We start from the raw sequence: 18,745 nt of genomic DNA, 5'->3' as shown, positions 1-18,745 counted from the left end.
TGGCGACCTTTGCTCTCCCAGGTGGCGGCTCAAAGTTACAAATCGCGCTAGTCCGTTTCGTCTTAGCGCGACTCGCCAAACGCACTAGCGCGGCTGTCCAGGGCTTTGCGCCAAACCCACACAAATCCGCACCGCACTCGAGAATTCTACGAGGTTAACGACGACAACCGACGACGCCGCCAACTCCCCGAATTCCTTGTCACCTGTATCAGAGGTTCGAGGACAGTCAAAATGGCGACCAACAGATTGCAATACGTGAGTCAATAAGCATCCGGAAATTTGTCTACAGATGGGTTATCATCCAGATCAATGCTAACGATGAGATTCTCGCACAGCGCCGACGGAACCCGTACGTTGAACCCATTCTACAGGCCCGCATCGACACCTTTGAAAACCTCGTCGAGGTGGAATCTTTTATGGACGAGAAACTGATGAGATTCTGCGGATAGGTACAACACGCGGTCCAACAAGGTCCGCGTCGTCAAGACTCCCGGCGGCGAGCTGCGATACCTTCACATCAAGAAGAAGGGTACTGCCCCGAAGTGCGGTGACTGTGGCATCAAGCTCCCTGGTGTGAGTGCGACCTTTCGTTAAATCAAGGAGAGATCTGGTTTCTGGGCGCTTTTGCTGCAATCGCTTGTTCTGTGTGGCATCGGTCAATGTGTCGAAACAATCCTTGTCAACCACGACGTCGTGTGGAATACGAAATATATGGCACATCTAAGGCAGCTCACTAATCGGATTGTTGTTTAGGTCCCTGCCCTCCGCCCCCGTGAGTACGCTCAGGTCTCTCGTCCCAAGAAGAACGTCTCGCGTGCCTACGGTGGTTCCCGCTGCGCCAACTGCGTCAAGGACCGCATCGTCCGTGCCTTCCTGATCGAGGAGCAGAAGATCGTCAAGAAGGTCCTCAAGGAGTCTCAGGAGAAGGCCGCCAGCGCTGCCAAGAAGCGCTAAACAAAAATGCACTTTTTGTATGGTCTCGGTAATTGATTCTCCTGGGAAAGCGGAAGGTGAACAGGGCTCGGAAATGACGGAGTTCTCTGACAGTTGAAGACGGAAAGGAACGGCTAGCATACGGACACAGAAATATGGAATTTTTGGTCGTGTGGCTATCCGAATGAATGTTTCCATTTTTCGGCAGATTCGCTGATCAAGAGTCTGCTACATACGAATAAAATCTCTGGCGAATCTGGACGGGCTTTCCAGCTCTTCACTTTCAGCGGGATCGGTTGTCTACAAAAACCATCATTCGCCGATATAGAAAAAAATGAATCGTGTCGACGAATTTCTTTACTACCATTCTCTCTTACATGGTGTTAGTTCGCAGCTTAACATGGCCATCCTTCTTTCCCTACGTATTGCCCTGTCCTCGTTTCCCCGTCCTTTCCTACACGCCGAGCCGACAGACCTCACGACTTAACTGGGACCTTGGATCAGCCTGCGCCACGCAATACGGACTTACCACATTCACAACCGATACACGCCTCGCTATGAAAAACTCCGGCATAACATTCCTGAAATCCACCACCCCTTCCCCTCTCAACAGTAAGTATCGAAATGGACACGTACACGGCAGAAGAAAGAAGGGAGACGACGTAGTCCATAATTTTCAATTAGTGAAGTAATAGCGTGCTCCCATTACATGCACGCCGCTAAATCCAGGCATCCGTAAAGGCAATGCGCACGTGCATATATAGTTTTTTTCTTGCATGGGCCCTAAGGTCTGGAGTGCCGATCCATCATTCCGCGAGGCTGGCAGCGAACAGCGTAAAAAGGAAAAGAAAACGATAGCGACTAATTACCGGGGTGCAATACATTAATTCTAGGATCATACCATCGCGTGTGGGATAGCTGGGATAGGGAGTAGCTACCTTAAGTGGCTAATCTCAAGTCTTTCATCCATACTAGCGGGTCGAGTGGCGCATGCGACTATGTATATTACAATACCTAAATAGGTATGTCGTTGAAGATGAGTTAGTCGAGGTTATCACTGGATCTCGTAATAATGAGTAAGAAGATGAATTGGTGAACATAAAAAAAAAAGGAAGGCGAACAAGAAATATTATCACCGGTATACCAGACCCGCTACCATACCATAGAGTCGCCGCAGGCCCGGCTCGTCTATCCATCGACCAGCGTGCGGACGAAGGCATGGCGCTTTAGTATATGGTAGAGACAATCCTGGATATTTTGGATATTATCTCTGGGTCTCGACTCACAGCTTACGGTGCAAGGAATCAAGTGTGCATCTATCCAACCCCCCTAGTTGTCTCCCGCATTGGTGACTGCGTCCCCGCACAGTGGGGAGACTGGAGCAGTGGAAGATCTAGGTTGATCTTTACGCAGACGTGGGGGAAACGGTCGAGGAACAGCAGTTCATCTCAATAGCTGATCGACCAAGGATCAGGTGAATCCCAGGAATCACGCAGGGAGTTCATGCATCGATATAGTCACGTATACCAAGACGGAAATGGGATGACGCAGGTTTCTCAATTAGTATATGGTATAACGGCCCAGTTCTGGACCATGGCTGCTCTTTCTGGGAGCGGAAACAAAACGGAGAAGAGGACGTGAGAACTGGTGTCTGTCCATGAGACCAGCTGGAGCTAGAAAGGCCTCGGTTTCCAAACCATTCCCCTCGAGTATCAGCGAAACCTGCATGAGTAGATCCAGCGAGCGCACCATAGTCCTCGGTATGAATATTGACCCCCCTCAGATACGCACGGTCCCATACAACGGCAAGGACTAAGGTTCATGGGATGATTTGAGGGACCTGCAGATACGGGATGACAGACGGGGTTGGTTTCCAACCCCATGTAGTTACCGGCTGGTTGTTAATCCTTGTGGATCATCCCTATGATAGGTCCTATAGGCCCTTAGCAAAGCCCCTCCATGATCGTCTTCCAGGTAAGTGATGATCTGTTCATACTTCGAAGTGTTGAAGGTTGAACGTTGAAGGTCATGATCAGCTTGGATTCGAACGACCCTGACGAGATATACTCCGCATCTACCGGAGAAAAAGGAGAAATTCCGAGTTAGCCTGAAAGTCTTGTTCAAGAGCAGCTGGTGATCCTTGCATGATCGTGAACCCAGGTCTAGGTCCTTGGGAGGCCCAGGAATTTAGTAATGCTCTTCTAACGATCCCCATCTTCTAGGCCTGCAGGCGTTGCGCGCTAGGCCCGGGGACTCGGCATGTTCATGTCTCTCTCCCGTACCAAAGCGGCTGTCACCTATACTGCTTAATCGCTAAGGGCTACGTATGCCACAGGCGTGGCTAGCCCATTAAGTATTGTGTGAGGGTGCTAGGATGAGAGTCAGGGGTCCCTGAAAAGCGCCTACCGCGGCAATTATTAGGAAGTAATGATATGGCCGACGGCTCGTGTCGACGAGGACCGGCCAATGGAAATTTGCACTGTCACATAATGCAGAAAATGATCGAGTGAGAATTCGTTTTCTGCCACGGCAGTCGCCACTATCATGTCTCCGAGTGCTCGTATTTCTTCGAGGAAATACACTCTTCCCCTTGAAGAGAAGCCAACTGCCGGAAAGAAGAGGGGCGAAAGTAGCGATAGAGTCCGGCTGTACACTGCTGCAGAGTCTGGTTCTGGATAAAAGGAGTTCAGGTACTCTAATGCGGTTCCGATAGGTTCGATCAAGGTTCCTGGAGGCCGTTATCCGCACGAGCGAGTCGGTATCTAGTGGAGCTATCACTTGGAGTGTCACATTGCAGGCGCCTGCCAAAGATCTGCGCGGAAAGAAGGTCGGGTTGTGATCTAACCCCAGTAGCGGCTCAGAGAAGTCCGTATCATGATTGTCTACTGATTAAAGGCCAGGTTGTCATCCTAATAGTGATAGAGAGAAGGACCAGTGGCTGCTATCATCCCGGGCTGTTAGATCATGATGTGTCATGGTCAACATTCATAGAATTCGCGAGATAGGAGCTGGGGTTTTTCCCGTGAGAGGGGCAGTTTTTTGACGGATCATCAAGCCATGTTGACATGTCAAGAGTGCTCAACACGGCATCTATCTGCTGAAGACGGCTTCGAAGATGGCCAGGAGTTATGATATTGGATCTGCTCTCCTCCAGCTCGAGAAATAATGACAAGATCTCGCAGCGCCTAAGGCTTAGCTTGCTTCACTCTATACAGTGAATATATTGTACTGCCACTGCTCTTGAAGACTGCACAGCAGGCAAGCTGGCGCCAGACACAGGTCAGCCTCATGGTGGCTGCAGGGTTGGGCAGTGGAGTTTTCAACGGTGACCCGTGAATAGCCACCGCCACGGTCCGGGCCGTGAAGTCTCTATATTGGAGAATCCGATGCTGGGAAGAATGCGCGACATGCTGCTGGATATTTTTCAGAGCTAACGCCGAAACTGACGATTCGGGACGGCCCCATTAATCGCCCTGCAGTAGTTGGCTAAATGGCCAGCATCTTGTGGTTCGCACTAAAAAGAAGGCGAGCAGCAGGCAAGCACGGTAAATTGCACGCAGCTGTGACTCTGCGAGCCTCCTTTTCAGAAGGGAAGATATAGCTAGTAGAATCTGCACATGCAACAACTGGGTTTATTCATAAACGAAGCCAGTAGTGATCGAAGGCGAGTGTTAGTGGCTGATCCTGAGCACCTTAAGATCCAATATTGGGTTGTCCACGGTTATTCATGCATATGTCAGCTGTCAGTCTATTTCTTCATCGTATCCGTGCTTCTGCCGCCATTTGGCCGAAAGGGCTGACAGATGCGGAATTGAATTATACTACAACTACCCGTGCTCCTTGCATTGTAACTGGTATGTACTTTCTCCTGTTTGTAGAGTACAAAAGTGGTGAGTTCTGCGCCGCAATTTAGCCGGCAGATTGACCGCTAACTGTACCGTGCACCGGGCGCTACATGCAGTACACAGGCGGGATCTGCGAAAGAAGATGTTGGATCTTTTCTTCGTCGGGTAGATCCTCGGAAGGGTGTACCCTTAATCTCGGAAGATGAGGGGCACTGACCCCGGGAAGGTGATTCATTATAATAGATCTTATATTAAGCTAACTATTAACTGCATGGTTGGATGGGAAGATGAATCTGCTACTTGTATACAAAGAGCCTCCTTGGCTTAGCGCAGTAGTGCAGAGAAACACTAAGGCATTGTTCTTGTAAGAATGCCGCAATGACTGGAGGCCATTAATGGCTACGCGGCATCCAGAAGCCCGTTCCAGGTGTATACAGCTGTATTGTTACAATACCCAAGCATCTGAGGACTAGACCAGATTCATGATGGGTTAGATATGACTATTGTACAAGTAAATACGAGACATCGGGTGCAGTCGTCACATCATAAGCTCATAAGACGTCTGAACCAAAATCCAACCGAAGACATGATCGTCGCCACGCTTAAACATCCCAAGTAAATGTAAACAGCATGAGCATGGACATCACGCCTAATTATGCAACAATCCTTTCTCTTGGGGTCATGACAGGTAAAAACAGAAGGACAGGGATGAAGGTCTAAGGGGGCAAATAATGATGTGAAAGGAGATAAGCTTGAAACTAGGAATAAAATGTAGACAACTATTCAAAGAACCTCGCAGTAGAAAACAATAGCAAGCCAACCGACGCATGATTACAAACTCTGTATCAAGTTATTAGAAACTCCATAGATTTCGGTCAAGTCGGGGAATCCAGTATTGAATGCAATGTGGTCTGCTCCAGGCTCAGAATCTTGGTAGAAGAGAGGAGAGTCCAGAGGGACATCCGTGCAACCCATGACACTTTCCATGCCATAAACTTCTGGGAATGAAGCTGCCAACGGGGTTATGGGGGTTACCGCATGTGCGAAATATTGACCAGTAGCAGCGTGGCCACCTTGGTCTTGGAGACTGTTGGTTGCTCCACTCTGTGGATGGCGGTATAGTTCAATCTTTTGCTCTTCCTGCTTGGCACGTTTTCTCCTGGCAGATATCTTCGCAGCTCTCCCGCCTCTGGCCCCGGAGCGCTGGCGTTGCGGTGCAGGATGATCCGACTTCATTGACTTCTTGTGATTTCCCTGTTTTCTATATCGGGTAGTCGATTCCACGCGGCCGGATCTGATCGCCTCCTCTGTCAGTCTCCAGTAGTTAACGGACTTATTTCCAGCTGCCGTCTCCTCTTTGATAGCTTCAAATCCCTGTAGATGTGATAGTGGGGAGCATCAGCGAATGTACTATCACATGCACTATCGTTCTGGGACACCTACCGCATTCATCGATAGATTATGACGGATGCTATTCTGCCATCCCTTGCATTTCTGATCTTTCCCTTTGGATGTATTCTTTTCAAACCAACTGTAGATACCTTGAAGCGGTAACTTCTTTCCCGGAGCCGAAATCAATGCTCTGTAAATAAGAGCCGAATATGGTTCATTGACGCTATCGTCATCCATATCAATAGAGCTAACGTCCACATCGTCACCATCCCGGGCGCCCTGTGAGGCCACTGTAAGGGGTCCGGCAACACTCTGTAACTCAACAGATAGATGAGAGGAGGTCGAAAGAGCAGGCGAGGTCGGAGCGACAACATGTTCCCGCTGCCGCTTGTTCGCCCCAGACGGAAAGACAAGGTGGCTATTTTCATCCCGAATGAAGTCGGTTGATGTTGGATAATATCCTTGATCGAGGAAGGTATCGAGGCGGTCGAAACTTTGAAGACATGGCTCAGGGCGAGTTAGGGAGTTCGTAAAGGACTGAGTTGAAGACGGGGAATTCATATAACCGTCTCCATTGTTTGAGAAGTCGCCGCATGCATCAGTCGCTAGAAAATTGGTCTCTCCTGGTGATTCAAGCACTGATCTCTGCACTGCTCCTGATTGCCAGAAGTCGACATCATCTAATAGGGGCAGCGATATCTGCTCTGGTAGCTGTGAGGCCAAATCAGGTGTTGTCCAAGTATGCGATGTTGAATATAAATCAAAATCGCGTAATGCGCTTGTGGTCAGAGGTTGTCCCAAGTGCACTAAGGATGCGGACGTTGTCTGCAGGAATGGATATCCTCCAGTTTCTAGTACATCTTGGTACTGCAAACTGTAAGAGGCTGGATAGTCCATTTCGTCATCCCTCTCTATAACTTCTCCTTTGCGTAGTGAAAGATCTGGCTCTCTGATAATGAGTCCTGGATGTCTCTGCATAGCCATATTGTCAAGAGTTGATAGGGGACGTGATTATGGAGGAAAAAGTACGTTGAGGAGACTTTCTAAAAGGAGGAATTTGCGGGTCATAGATAATGCAAAGAATAAGAAGATAGTTGTCACAAGGGCTCATGGAGCCTAATCCATCAATAGGGCTTGCAACGCGACATGCCAGCTCATAAGGCACATGGTTACTGCAAATAACCAGATATGTGCAGGTTAGTCTAAAGCAAACAAAAGGGAAAGTGGGTGATAAATAGGTGAGTGTCTTTCGATGTTGTGGTTCTTCATCAGCTTAGGGCGGAAAGCCCTGTGAAACAGCAATCCGCTGGACCTGGGTGAAGCCAATGGCGACTGATGCGGCCCAGGGTGCTAGATCCGGTGCTACAAGAGGCTGGCATCATTGTATCTGAGCGGTCAGTGAGTTACGAGAGAAACGATCTGGTAAGGAGGTTGCTGACACCTGACAGAGGGGTGTGCGGACAGCTGCAGGAGGTGACCGAACAATGGTCTCTCTCCGCTCTCCCCGGGCGTCAACCCCAAGGGATGACAGGAGACCATCTGAAGCCTTCTGGAAGGCTCATATTCGCCCTTTACAGCCATCAGCTTGCCTAACTTGGTGTGAGGCTATGGCCTGGCACTAATCCAAATATCAAGAGCTAGCAAGAGCTAGGGGCCCCTCGCCACCGGGACGATCTGATACCTTCCCAGGAGTGACGTGCAGTATAGTCCCTGTGAGCCACATAAAATCTGAAGCTCAAGCTGGAGTGACCTGTCGCGGATCTCAACGGCCTTCCCGGGCTAGACTGCCTTTAAACGGACGCGCGATTGTGAGAGTAATGCAGATCTCTTCCATCGATAGATACACTGTACTATGAATCGCAGCCTAGAAAACGGGAAAGGGTCCATTGGTTCATACGAATGGTTCCATTGCTGGTACCGATATCATAGCCGAGCAGCCCATAGACTATGTGATGCGCTGGAGGATGGTCTGCACCGGGTGACATATCCCAGCCGCACAATAAGGTATCTGGAGAATCAACAAAAATATCCAGGCCAAAGATTTTCCAGTGAAACGCCAATAGTGTGCCCGTAAAAAGAAACAATCTATGAGACATAATAACGAGGCGCTCCCATATAAAGGCCGAGTGCTCATTTACGGTAGTAGATCTGTTGAGACAAATATTAGCTTGGTGAATGGCATCAAATAGACTAGGAAACTTGCCTTCTTGAACTGGAAATGCAGTTGCAGGATTCCCTGGACGAAGGCAACATTAGTTAATGCTCTCAAACAACATTCTTCTGGTGGTACATACCTTATCGAAACTGCTCTTAAAGCCACGTTCTCTCTTGGCGCTATAATCCCATTCTTTGTCCACGATTCGGAAGGCGATATCTTCGTACGGCGGCCCGGCAATGAAACGAATCAAACAAGTATCCTCTTCCCCGGCAGGGACAAAGGACTGCCCGCGCTTCCTGCCGTGTTCACGCTCTATGCGATAAGTTGGGGCCTTGGTCTTATCGATAAGGTCGGGGTAGAATATGTTGAACTTATAACCCTGAACGACCTTCGGAGGAGGATTGTCATGATCGTAGTGAGTCTGGTTGTACTTGTTCCATTCGTAGCCCATCTGCACGCGGTTGAAGTACCTGGGTTTCCGAGGACGGTATTTATTCGCCCACTTTGGAAGCGAGAGTGTGCTGACGGCCTCCTCCCCTGTGAAGATTTCTTCATTCTCGCTGACCCCTCGAGCCACTTCCCTTTCATAAAGAGCTTTGGTTGCCTGGGAGAAGTCGTCGTTCGGGATCGCAGAGAAACGAGTAGATACAGCAGCAACTGGTGTTTGCTTTGCTTGAGTCACTACCTGGTTAGAACTCTTCTCTGACAGTCTTTGACGGAGCGGGACGAATCCCATCTTCAATATCCGCTCGCGATCACGGGCCTGTCAAAATCAGTAAATAACCATCTATATCGGAAACCAGCAAGGACTGGAACTCACCACTTGATCAAGGAAAGCATCCTCGTCCAAAATTCCGAGAGCCTTATCCTCTGGTAGCAGTTGCAACAATGGCTCAGGGTCAAGATCCATGTTCTCCTCATCCACATTGGTCATTGCAGCAGCATCGGTCCTAATGACAGGAGCCAGTGGGGCCAACTTTGTGCGGACAGACTCAGCTTCCTCTCTTTGCTGCTGACGCAGTGCACGAACACGACCTGATATGACTGCCTGGTAGACCTTCTTTATTTTTGCTCTCGCCTTCCACACCGTCAAGCTACGCAGGAGTTCCTCCCAATAATCGGTATCGATTGGTTCATTTGAGTCGAGCTTCCGCCGCACCTGGGTTTCCAGCACTTCCAATTGCTCGTATGACTTTGGACTAAGAAGCTTGTTGATATCGGCAGCGACAGAGTTAAGAGCGCGGCCTTCAGGAGCGGAGGTTTTCTGGCGATCTCGACAAACGATCTTCATTGTCTGCAAATACGTCAGTTTATCAATCCATGGTGCTTTAACCCGAGATGGGCTTGGTTTACCTTCCAGAAATCCCTATTCTTCGGGTTTGTCTCCAGGTTCAAAAAGGTATCGATATCTTTCTCCAGGTCTCCAAGTTGAGTCTGTGACAGACCCTCAAACACACCATCGGGGTGAACCAAATCAAGCTCTGAATCCGCAATCTCGTCATCCAAAGGATCTCTCGTCGGATCTATAACGCGCAACGTGACAGTGAGCCAGTCGATGGGTTTTGCGCGTCCCTCTTTCACTCGAATCTCTGCCTTCTTCTTCGCCTGCTTGAGGACGAAAGTATCCTCCTGCGCAACCCATTCTCGCATCCGCTCATCTTCCTGGAGTTGATTCAATCGAGACTGTTCTCTCATGTTGGTACCCCGGCCTCCTCCTCGGTTCCCATAGCTGCGCGACTGGTGATCTCTTTCATCGTTTCTGCGGGGAAGCTTCTGCGGATGGCGCCACGGCGGCGGCGACCGAGACCGGCTGCGCTTTGAACCGGTTCTATCTGGGATGTGCGTCGACATCGCGTGTTTTCGTCCTTCCTACCGCGCCGTAAAGGAGTTATTCAGGTAGAAACGGTCGAAGTATCTCGCATAGACGAATAAGAAAACGACGGGTGAGCCTAGAACCATGACAGCATAAGTAATGTTAGGAGCGGGCGGCAAAGTTTCCTGTGTTGGTCCGTGCAGTGATCATCCAAACAGAGGCAAGACTAAATTAAGTGGACGTCGTATTATCACTACTTCGAATCTGCTATTAGGCAGTTACAAACACCATCTGGTATTAAGGAGGGGCTTTCTCCTCGTCATGATAGACATTTACTTCTATTCACTTCCATCGTAGCAATGCCTCAGAACTGGCAGAAGCTACCACTGCCCGCAAAAGACAACTTGCCTCCACTTCTCTTCAAATATATTTCTAGCTCTCAAGGCTATGAGATATTTCTAACGGACCTAACCTATATCTGGACGGAACGTCTCAACCGCAAACAGGTTATACAAAGAGCTGAAGAGGGGGAGACTAGTGTCGACCCCAGCGAAGATGCTGAACAATTCAAGGTTCTCTTGCAAAAAGTAGAAGATGCCTTATGTGGCGCTGAAGGGAGCAGCCTCACCCTGAAAACGGGGGCAAAGAGCAATTCATTAGAGTTGATCACGGAAACGAAACTGCCAGCCCCTTTACACGCGCTACAATGGACCTTATACATGACCCGCGGCCCGCAGAGGAGTCTGACAAGAGAGCTTCTCTTACCACTGCTGAGGGAGGAGGCCAACCGCGAAAGACAGCAGAGATCCTTGCTCGACCACCTGAAAGAAAAAGACTGGGTCATAGGGAAAATATTCGATAAGATCGAATCTTCCGGGCTTGATTTGAGCACGGTGTTTCCTGGGACAGCGGGTCTACGTGCTGGAAAGAGAGGTACTACGCGAGCACAAGCAGAAAAGCTCATCAGAGGAGTTGCACCGTTTGATGAACACGGTTGGAAAAATGAAGTCAGCAAGGGAAATGTCGACGCGGAACTCGCTCCGAAATTGGTTAAAGAGCTTTCGGACACTACAGGCTCCTTAGACTTGAAAAGTCTTGACCTGGCCCTAGATACGTGGTGGGAAGACGTCAATGTTGGAAGCCGGGCTCCAGAATCGCGAGGAGAGAAAAAGAAAACATCTAAGGCTGATACCGCGCCTTTAAAGAAGGGAAAAGAGACAAAACATGACGAGAATAGCGATGACGAGTTTCAGGTATAACATGTGTCCCTTTACTCCGTTACATCAGACCTCGAGGCTCACCAAACTGAAATGATATCTAGCGCCAAGCGACTCCTCCACATCTAAAACGTGCAAAGGAAGACCCGCAAGAGCGTCCCATATCCCGTAGTAATGCACTAAGCAAGTCACCTACTGTGTCTCCATCCCTAAGTCCTGAGAAGACCGTACTAAAGCCGAAGCATAAAGGACTGGGGGTCATTGGGGGCCCAAAGCCAGCAAAGAGAGAGCCTCCTCCACGCCCTCCATCTTCTACTGCATCTGAAGTCTCAGAGCCCGTTCACCGTTCCCCTGTCCCAGAACCCGATCTCGATCAGGAGACCGCATCAGAGGACGAAGAAGATGCTGAACCACAACCAAGCCTCAAACCGCAAAGAGCAGAGGAAGCACAAGCTCCCAAACCCCGTCCTCGCGGACTGGGCGTGATAGGTGGAAAGAAAGCAGCAAAAGCATCCACCCCACCTTCTCCTCCACCAGAGAGATCCCAAAACAGAGCTCCATCAGCAACAACAGATGTTGGCTCAGCAAGCCCGTCACCCCAGAAACTAAAACCTCGCGGCAAACTCGGAATGATCGGTGGCGGTGCCCGTAACAAGACAATCCCTTCTCGGCCTGCGCATGATGTTCCTGCGTCTTCTGCTGAGTCGACAGCATCTGAGGCAGAAGATGACCTAAATAGAGTATCTGCCGCTCCCAAGGCTGGGGCTCTGTCTCGGTCTTCTTCCCCAGCAGCCCCGCCTGCCGTAAAGCAGGAAAAGGAGCCGCAGCGCGAGCTGACGGCGCAGGAGAAGGCAGATAAGAAGCGCGAGCAGTTGAAGAGGGAGTTAGAGGCGAAGAGCAAAGCTCCCGTGAAGAAGAAAAGGAAATTTTGATAGCTCCTTTGAGTTTTTTATTACTGTTCTGGAATGTCTCGGATCTTCTCTGCGTGCATGCATTGCAACTCGTATATTTCCCTTTCTTTCTTTTGTTTGTTTTTGGCTATCCAGAATCAACAGCCATAAACTCTTCGATACCACAAATCTTTCATACATCTATCTACTAGAAGAATTAGAGGATATGCATGCCGGCACCTCCGAAGACGGCGCCGAAGGTTGGGGAATCAGGTCGTATCAATCGACTCAAGAGAACAGCAGGTAATTCAAACTCAACCCCAAGGCACCAACCACAGCCGCCAATCCAGTCGCGATGCAAGAATGTTTCAAAAGACAAGCCGAGAAAAAAGGGGTATAATAATAACACAGGGAGAGAAATAGAATAGTCACACGCTGGCTCTCCTTGAGCCCGTTATTGTGACTCCGACACCGGAGCCAGTAGATCAGAAGATCCCTCTCTATCTTTACTGCCAAAGGCGCTGCTTCCGCTGCCTACTGTGCCACTTCGACGTTTGCCCTGCTCACGTGGTGTGACCAGCCTGACTTTCTTCGGAGACATCACGCCCGTTGAAGTTGAGCCAGTTAGGGCGCTTGCTCCGCTGGTTGAAGTGGTGGCACCTAGCATGCTGCGGACATTTTGCACCGCTTTACTTTCACTCGTGGTCCAAGAGTCATGTCTGGCGAAACTGACATTGCCCTTTCTCCCGGAAGAGTGACGCTTAGACTCCTCGAGCTGGGCGCGGTTTTCCTCACGGCGTGGACCAGGTCCACAGTCATGTAGGCAGCCAGGAGTGGCGCAGCCACCTTCGCTGATAGAGACATCCTTTAACCAGGTCGTCATGCAGGCCAAATGTCCGCCATGGCCACACCCTTGACACCAGGTCCATAAGGAAGAGCCAAAGGGCCGCGGAGGAGTGTATGAATCGGAAACGGCTTGGTCAAGTTGTTCGAACTCAGAGGCAGGTATGGCTTCCGTGACGGAAGCAAAGGAACTAGCGGTTCGTCCATCATCATCGTCAACACCTGTAGCTGGATTCTGCGGCTCGGGAGGCGGTACCGTCCACTCTGGCGGTGGATCAAGACTCATGCAAATCGAACAAGGCTCCTGGGGAGTCTGACAGCGATAGCAGCGACGGTTATCCCGCTTTGGATTCTCGTATGGCCTCTTGCAGGTGTAACAGTACACGTTGATAAAAGTATCGGACTGAGAGTAGTCATAGACAGCCGGATACGTTGGCACGCACATGAGTCGAAGCTCAGCGGCTTCCACATACATGGACTGCCGCAGAAGATGCTCGTTGTAGGTCTTTAAGATCAGCTCACGTTCCTCGTAGGGAAGAATCTCCTCGCAGGCATAGAAGAGGACATGCATTTTATGGAGTAGATGGGCTGCGGATTGGACGTCAACTGGAGTGCTGCTGTGGTAGTATCGGATCGTTTCTCTGAGTATTGATTGAGCACTCCAAGGTTTGGTCCCTGTCAATTCTGGGGACATGGGGATGGACGTCAGATCGAGGTCATGTGTTCTTCGTAAAGCTGAGGGCAATGCAGTTGTTCTCGCTGCGGTTGTGGTATCCGTGCTGTGGATTGATGTTTCTAGCTCGAAGCCGCTCACGCCATTCGACTCTACTCGCAGCGGGGGTGGGCTTGATGGTCGCTCGAGGTGGACACGATCGGTATCAGAAACTGACTCATCGAACGACATGTTCGGGGCAAGTTCATCTTTGTCTTGTTCGGAACGATAGTCCACTTCCGAGCCACTCTGTGCTTCATTTATTGGTTCCCGAGCACTTTGATCCTCGGTGTCTTCGGTATCCCACCCTCCACTTTCCGTCTGCCGTGGTCTCAGCTGTGGAGAGAACGACGCTCCTCCCATTGACTTTGCACGATGCGAACTATCAGTCGAAGCTGAGAACATGGGGAAGCTATCCGCAGAGCCTTGACCTGGTTGAGTTGCTTTGCTGAAGTCACCTGCAGGGGGTTCATACGTGAGAAGCTTCTTGGGTGCGATTTTGTAATCGCGGATTGCTGCTCTTTTGTCTTCAATCTTCTGGTCATAGTCTTCCTCAGATGCCCCTTTGCCATACTCTCCGGAACCTTGTAGATGCCAATCAGCCCGACCTGCGATGGCACGAGGAGCTGATCTTTGATCGCTGCCCATATCATGAAGAGACGCGTCACGCAATTGACTGGCTGGTGCACTGCTGGCAGACATCTGTACATCTTCACTGGACTTTGATGGTTGGGGCTCAAACTGCGTCCCTGACTGGGCATCAAGATCGGAGATTGCAAGTTCGTTAGAAGTCATAGTAGCGTAATTTGAACTTATAACGGATGGTGGAAGTGGCTGGAAATCCACAAGCCCATCCTCCAATGGAACAAGATGTGGACTTGAACCGGTTTGGTTACCAGGTGGTGAGTCTGGCAGTGGTTGCGCAAGAGGGGTGGTCATGTTGGACGTGCTCTCGGCGTCTGGGATAACTCCCATGTGGCCTCCCGTCTCCAATACGCCTTTGAATAACCGACTCTTCAACTTATCAGATCGCCCTTCCTCAGGCTTACGGGTCTTGTCAGTGATTGTCACATCTGCTGACTGTCGTTTGCGGGCATTTTTGTTCCCTTGCTCCCGTATCCTTTGTTGTCTCTGTGCTCTCAGCTGGAGCTCCTGGACGACAGCATATTTCACAATCCGCCATGTCTGAGCGAGCTTTAGCAGAGAAACATTTTCTGCTTGTTCTGCATTGTGATCAAATGCCTTCAACAAAGCCTCCAGGGCATTTTCATGCATCCGGCTATCATCAGGATCTTCTATCAGGGGTGAGTAGTGTTCGGCCAGGCACCGAAAGAGTTCCGGGTTGACCGTGACACCAGGCACACGACCAACTACCCCAATTTGACAAGGCCCCACGGCCTTGCTCCTTGATAAAGACTTCTCCAGAGACAGAAGCTCGGGGGTATCATCTGCTGTTGGTGGAGTATGGCTTACCGACTTCGATCCTCTTTTACCAGCAGCTCCACCGTGTCTCTTACGTATAGGAGCTGTGACTACAGCTTCATCAAGGCTGTCATCTGTCAGACTTTGGCTCGTAAGCTTCTCACCGCTACTGCTGTGCTCTTCTCGAATATCCAGGAACTCCGCCGTGTCGACACCTAGTGGGCGCCGTCGCGGACGCTTTTGAGCGAATGTGAGCACCTCCCCATTCGGACTCCAGCCTACGGAGCACATTGGACGCTGACTGACTACCTGTGGTGCATATCTAATATCAGTTTGGGTGAAAACACCGGCCTCTCCCACGGTCCATAGCAAGTCCTTTGAGCGCCACAGAAGATCGGCCGCTGAAGTGCCATATCTATCAAATTCGCGGAACGGAATATGCGGACGTCGAAGGTCCCAAAGGTGAACACGTGGATCTTCCTTGTCATAGGATGTTACCAGCTGAGTGGACTGCCAGTCACCTGGACCCTGAGATTCCGATGTCCAATACGGCGGGCGCCATCTTACGTTCACCACAGCCTGCGGTGTCCTGAACTGAAAGGTCGGTTTCTGTCTGCGTTCTGCAGATGACGAGAAGTCCCAGACTTTCACCTGCTTATCAGTTCCACCACTGACCAAATGCTTCCCGTCCGGATGCCAATCGACCGAGAAACACGGTTTGTCATGAGCAGCAAGTTTCATCATAGGGGCATTTACTTTGCGTGCGTCCCAGAGTTGAATGGCTCCGCTGTCTGTGGCTGTCGCGAACATGACCCCATCGGTGGGAGACCAGCGGATGTCGCGAACAGCATCGCTGTTCCCATTGTACCGTTCCTTACTGCTGCATGTAGCTACCCCGCGCTCTCCGGACGCCATGCGCAGATCCCACATACGGATAGTAGCATCCTGACTGCCGGAAAGCAGCCACGCGGGCAGATGAGGATTGAAAGCTAGTTTATGAACCTGTCGACTGTGGCCTTGAAAGCGGGCAAGTTCCAAAGTCGGACGCTGCAAGTCGTAGACGACAATGCGCCCATTGGCCACTGCTGTTGCAATAATCTTGTCATACTCGCCATGAGACCACTTAACGTCCTTCACGGAAAGCTGATCCTTGTACCTGGCGGAGAGCGCTGAAGAATTTTGATTAACAGACGAGTTCACAATTGCATTCCGGAGATCGAACTCCTCCGAGCACCCATCAGGGGAAACGCGAATCGTCTTCAGGATCTCCCGGCCAGCGATTACGGCATGTGTCTTCTGGGGAGATATATCCAGCGAAGTGACTGGAAGCCCCGTCTTATGGATAATCGTCTGCGAGAGACCCGGCCTGTGTCTTCAATTAGTTTCTCTGTGTTGCACTATTGACGTTGATGAACAAGGAGCTGCCGGCTCTTCTCATGGCGGGGAAGCCTTACAATGATCTGGCCCGCGCAGGGCGTGTAATGGGCGAAGGTTCGTCCCGACTTGTGTTATACGGACTCGGGGGTCTCGAGCCAGACAGAAATGGCTGAGCAAATCGAGCTAACGCGCTCGTGGCTCTGTTGGTATACCTTTGGCCCTGTTGCGGCGGTGGTGCCGGGGGAGGAGGCGGAGGAGGGGCCGCGGAACTCGACCGTGTGTGCAATCGCGACTGATCAGCCATGATGAGCTCAGGTCGAGGTTGAGCAACCCAACCAGGATTGGCGCTCCATCGCCCGTTGTCAAGGCGAGACGAGGGCTGGAGCGGAGCTTGTCGCGAACAGTCGACTGGCCATCCACCAGACGGTGGCGAGCACGCGTGATGGGTGTGTTTGGAAGTCGACGGACACGACGGCTGCTACAACTCAAAGTCTTTGGAGCCGCTTGGAGCCCGACGAGCTGCTGGCAGGCGTGAAACGCTGTCTGCAGTTTTGAGTTGGCCCGCGACCGGTCCCGCAGTGACTCGTAAAGCGACTGTAGCAAAGGTGCACAGAATATTTCGGAATCTTCAGCGTACACCCGAGAAGGATAGATCGGTCAGGCAGGAATGAAGTGCAGCAGACGCACCGATCTGCGGGCGGTACTTAGGGAGCAGCAGCAGACCGATGAGATTTGTCCGACCGACTGCTGCCCAGCAGCTTCAGCATCCAGCCACCGGCAAGAAGCGCGCAGACCGGAGCTTTTTGTGCTTGCTGTGACCCGCCGCGGCGGACAGAGAAGCAGAATAGGCCAGACAGGAGGGAAATCGGTTGGCCGGCTAGGCAGATCGGATCGGCCACCGCGTCAACCACTATCGATTATCGGCCTGGATCACTGGGGCTGATAGTGGGTGCACCAAGGTGGGACGAGTGTGGACTGGTGATGTCGTCGACGATGTTCCAGCTCAGCTTGTCAGAAGAAGAAGAATAATCCTCTAGTTCGTTGGTTTTTTTGCCTTCCGGGGAAGCTCAGGCGTTGGGTCCCACGGTCCTGCCAGTCGGGAAGATAGTTCGAGCTGGCTGGGAGTCTAATTATTATTATTATTGACGCTGCGTCGCTGTGAGACCACGACAATCCCCGGCCTTGCTTGACTGCGAAGGGGATGTGAAGGATAAGAGAAGAGGAGGATATTTTGCCCTCTTCTGAAAGTCTCACGGGAGTTCCAATGCAATCACTAGCCCGAGCTGCAATCGGGGAAATAGACAGAGATATTATTGCTGAGAACTATCCCTGATCTTCTGATGAGTGCTCTGCTGAATCCTGATGCAGGAGATGTGCAGGTCAAATCCACTAGAGGCAGTTCCTGTCAGCTTCTTCACTGACTGGTTTCTCGCCGCCGATCTGGCTCCATCGCCCATTCTGCCGGCTTTACGGCTGCTCACCGCTCACAATCTGATTCTGTGGCGATCTTGAGTTGAAGCTCGCGTGAATCTCATTTCTCTTCCAAGACACCCTCTCTCTCTCTCTCTTTCTCACTTGTTTGCCATCTCTACCCTGGCGCAATTCCTGTCTGAACCATCTCCTCTTCCCTTCTGTTGCCCGTGCTGTCCTCTGGAGAGTTCTAGAGATCCGTGTTTGGCCAGCATCTAGTCGATCGCTGTGGCACTTTTTTCTTTTCCTCCCCGGCTGGCATTGCCAACAAGGAAGCTCGGAAGCCAGTCCGTCCCAAGCTTGATCCCCGCCAGTCTGTTAGTTTAGCTTGGCCTGCTGCTTGGGCATCCTGGGCTGGGATACGGATCCGTCTATGATACTATCGAACCCTAACCTCCCAGAAGCTCTCGAGCGTTCTCACCATCTCTTTTTTTTCTCTTCCTCCTTCTTCTTTTTCTAATCATTACCTTTTCATCTGGTGTTCATTCATTTCGTACTGTCCTCGAGGATCTTTGATCAGTTTGATCCTCGTGCGGTACTATCAGTCTCCGTCCTCGGAGCGTTTGTTCTTGCTCCCCGCGCCGGCGGACGGACCTGCTGAGCCACAACCATTTCTCTCCACCATCGAACCGTACCTCTACCGCTTGCAGGCTCTTCGCGTCCTAGGCGTGGT

At 50.9% G+C, this 18,745-nt stretch overlaps 5 protein-coding genes across 5 annotated transcripts; 2 read left to right on the top strand and 3 right to left on the bottom strand.

Moving 5' to 3' along the window:
• Positions 1–231: 231 nt before the first annotated feature.
• On the top strand, positions 232–954 carry C8Q69DRAFT_505134 (putative 60S ribosomal protein L34-B; the record flags this gene model as incomplete). The annotated part of the gene is made up of 4 exons (XM_028632672.1): positions 232–255; positions 336–349; positions 450–573; positions 754–954. 4 exons carry the CDS (start codon positions 232–234, stop codon positions 952–954), a joined length of 363 nt encoding a protein of 120 aa, XP_028488145.1.
• A 4,188-nt stretch (positions 955–5,142) lies between these two features.
• C8Q69DRAFT_173645 (hypothetical protein) lies at positions 5,143–7,329 on the bottom strand. The gene is made up of 2 exons (XM_028625793.1): positions 6,222–7,329; positions 5,143–6,152 (listed from the first exon to the last, which is right to left on the bottom strand). Exons 1-2 carry the CDS (start codon positions 7,152–7,154, stop codon positions 5,610–5,612), a joined length of 1,476 nt encoding a protein of 491 aa, XP_028488144.1. The 5' UTR covers positions 7,155–7,329; the 3' UTR covers positions 5,143–5,609.
• A 968-nt stretch (positions 7,330–8,297) lies between these two features.
• Positions 8,298–10,269, bottom strand: C8Q69DRAFT_459115 (cactin). The gene is made up of 3 exons (XM_028630054.1): positions 9,682–10,269; positions 9,149–9,622; positions 8,298–9,091 (listed from the first exon to the last, which is right to left on the bottom strand). Exons 1-3 carry the CDS (start codon positions 10,177–10,179, stop codon positions 8,423–8,425), a joined length of 1,641 nt encoding a protein of 546 aa, XP_028488143.1. The 5' UTR covers positions 10,180–10,269; the 3' UTR covers positions 8,298–8,422.
• A 125-nt stretch (positions 10,270–10,394) lies between these two features.
• C8Q69DRAFT_173393 (XRCC4-like factor-domain-containing protein) lies at positions 10,395–12,384 on the top strand. The gene is made up of 2 exons (XM_028625790.1): positions 10,395–11,394; positions 11,463–12,384. The coding sequence occupies exons 1-2, from the start codon at positions 10,501–10,503 to the stop codon at positions 12,288–12,290; spliced, it is 1,722 nt and encodes a 573-aa protein (XP_028488142.1). The 5' UTR covers positions 10,395–10,500; the 3' UTR covers positions 12,291–12,384.
• Positions 12,385–12,689: 305 nt separating this feature from the next.
• C8Q69DRAFT_173261 (WD repeat protein) lies at positions 12,690–17,087 on the bottom strand. Its single transcript, XM_028625789.1, has 2 exons — positions 16,680–17,087; positions 12,690–16,591 (listed from the first exon to the last, which is right to left on the bottom strand). The coding sequence occupies exons 1-2, from the start codon at positions 16,904–16,906 to the stop codon at positions 12,703–12,705; spliced, it is 4,116 nt and encodes a 1,371-aa protein (XP_028488141.1). The 5' UTR covers positions 16,907–17,087; the 3' UTR covers positions 12,690–12,702.
• Positions 17,088–18,745: the final 1,658 nt, after the last annotated feature.

Source organism: Paecilomyces variotii (genome assembly GCF_004022145.1).
Source record: "Paecilomyces variotii strain CBS 101075 chromosome Unknown C8Q69scaffold_2, whole genome shotgun sequence".
Taxonomy (NCBI): domain Eukaryota; kingdom Fungi; phylum Ascomycota; class Eurotiomycetes; order Eurotiales; family Thermoascaceae; genus Paecilomyces; species Paecilomyces variotii.
The sequence above is the reverse complement of the archived record's forward strand: the minus strand, read 5'-3'. Positions and strand labels throughout refer to the sequence as shown.

Coding starts and splice junctions, on each gene's coding strand:
- C8Q69DRAFT_173645 (XM_028625793.1), bottom strand. CDS start 7,154: ATGGCTATGCAGAGACATCCAGGACTCATTATCAGAGAGCCAGATCTT. Junction 6,153..6,221: donor ATAATCTATCGATGAATGCG/GTAGGTGTCCCA, acceptor TCACATCTACAG/GGATTTGAAGCTATCAAAGA.
- C8Q69DRAFT_459115 (XM_028630054.1), bottom strand. CDS start 10,179: ATGTCGACGCACATCCCAGATAGAACCGGTTCAAAGCGCAGCCGGTCT. Junction 9,623..9,681: donor AGAATAGGGATTTCTGGAAG/GTAAACCAAGCC, acceptor ACGTATTTGCAG/ACAATGAAGATCGTTTGTCG. Junction 9,092..9,148: donor ATGCTTTCCTTGATCAAGTG/GTGAGTTCCAGT, acceptor TGATTTTGACAG/GCCCGTGATCGCGAGCGGAT.
- C8Q69DRAFT_173393 (XM_028625790.1), top strand. CDS start 10,501: ATGCCTCAGAACTGGCAGAAGCTACCACTGCCCGCAAAAGACAACTTG. Junction 11,395..11,462: donor ATAGCGATGACGAGTTTCAG/GTATAACATGTG, acceptor AATGATATCTAG/CGCCAAGCGACTCCTCCACA.
- C8Q69DRAFT_173261 (XM_028625789.1), bottom strand. CDS start 16,906: ATGGCTGATCAGTCGCGATTGCACACACGGTCGAGTTCCGCGGCCCCT. Junction 16,592..16,679: donor CCTGCGCGGGCCAGATCATT/GTAAGGCTTCCC, acceptor TTGAAGACACAG/GCCGGGTCTCTCGCAGACGA.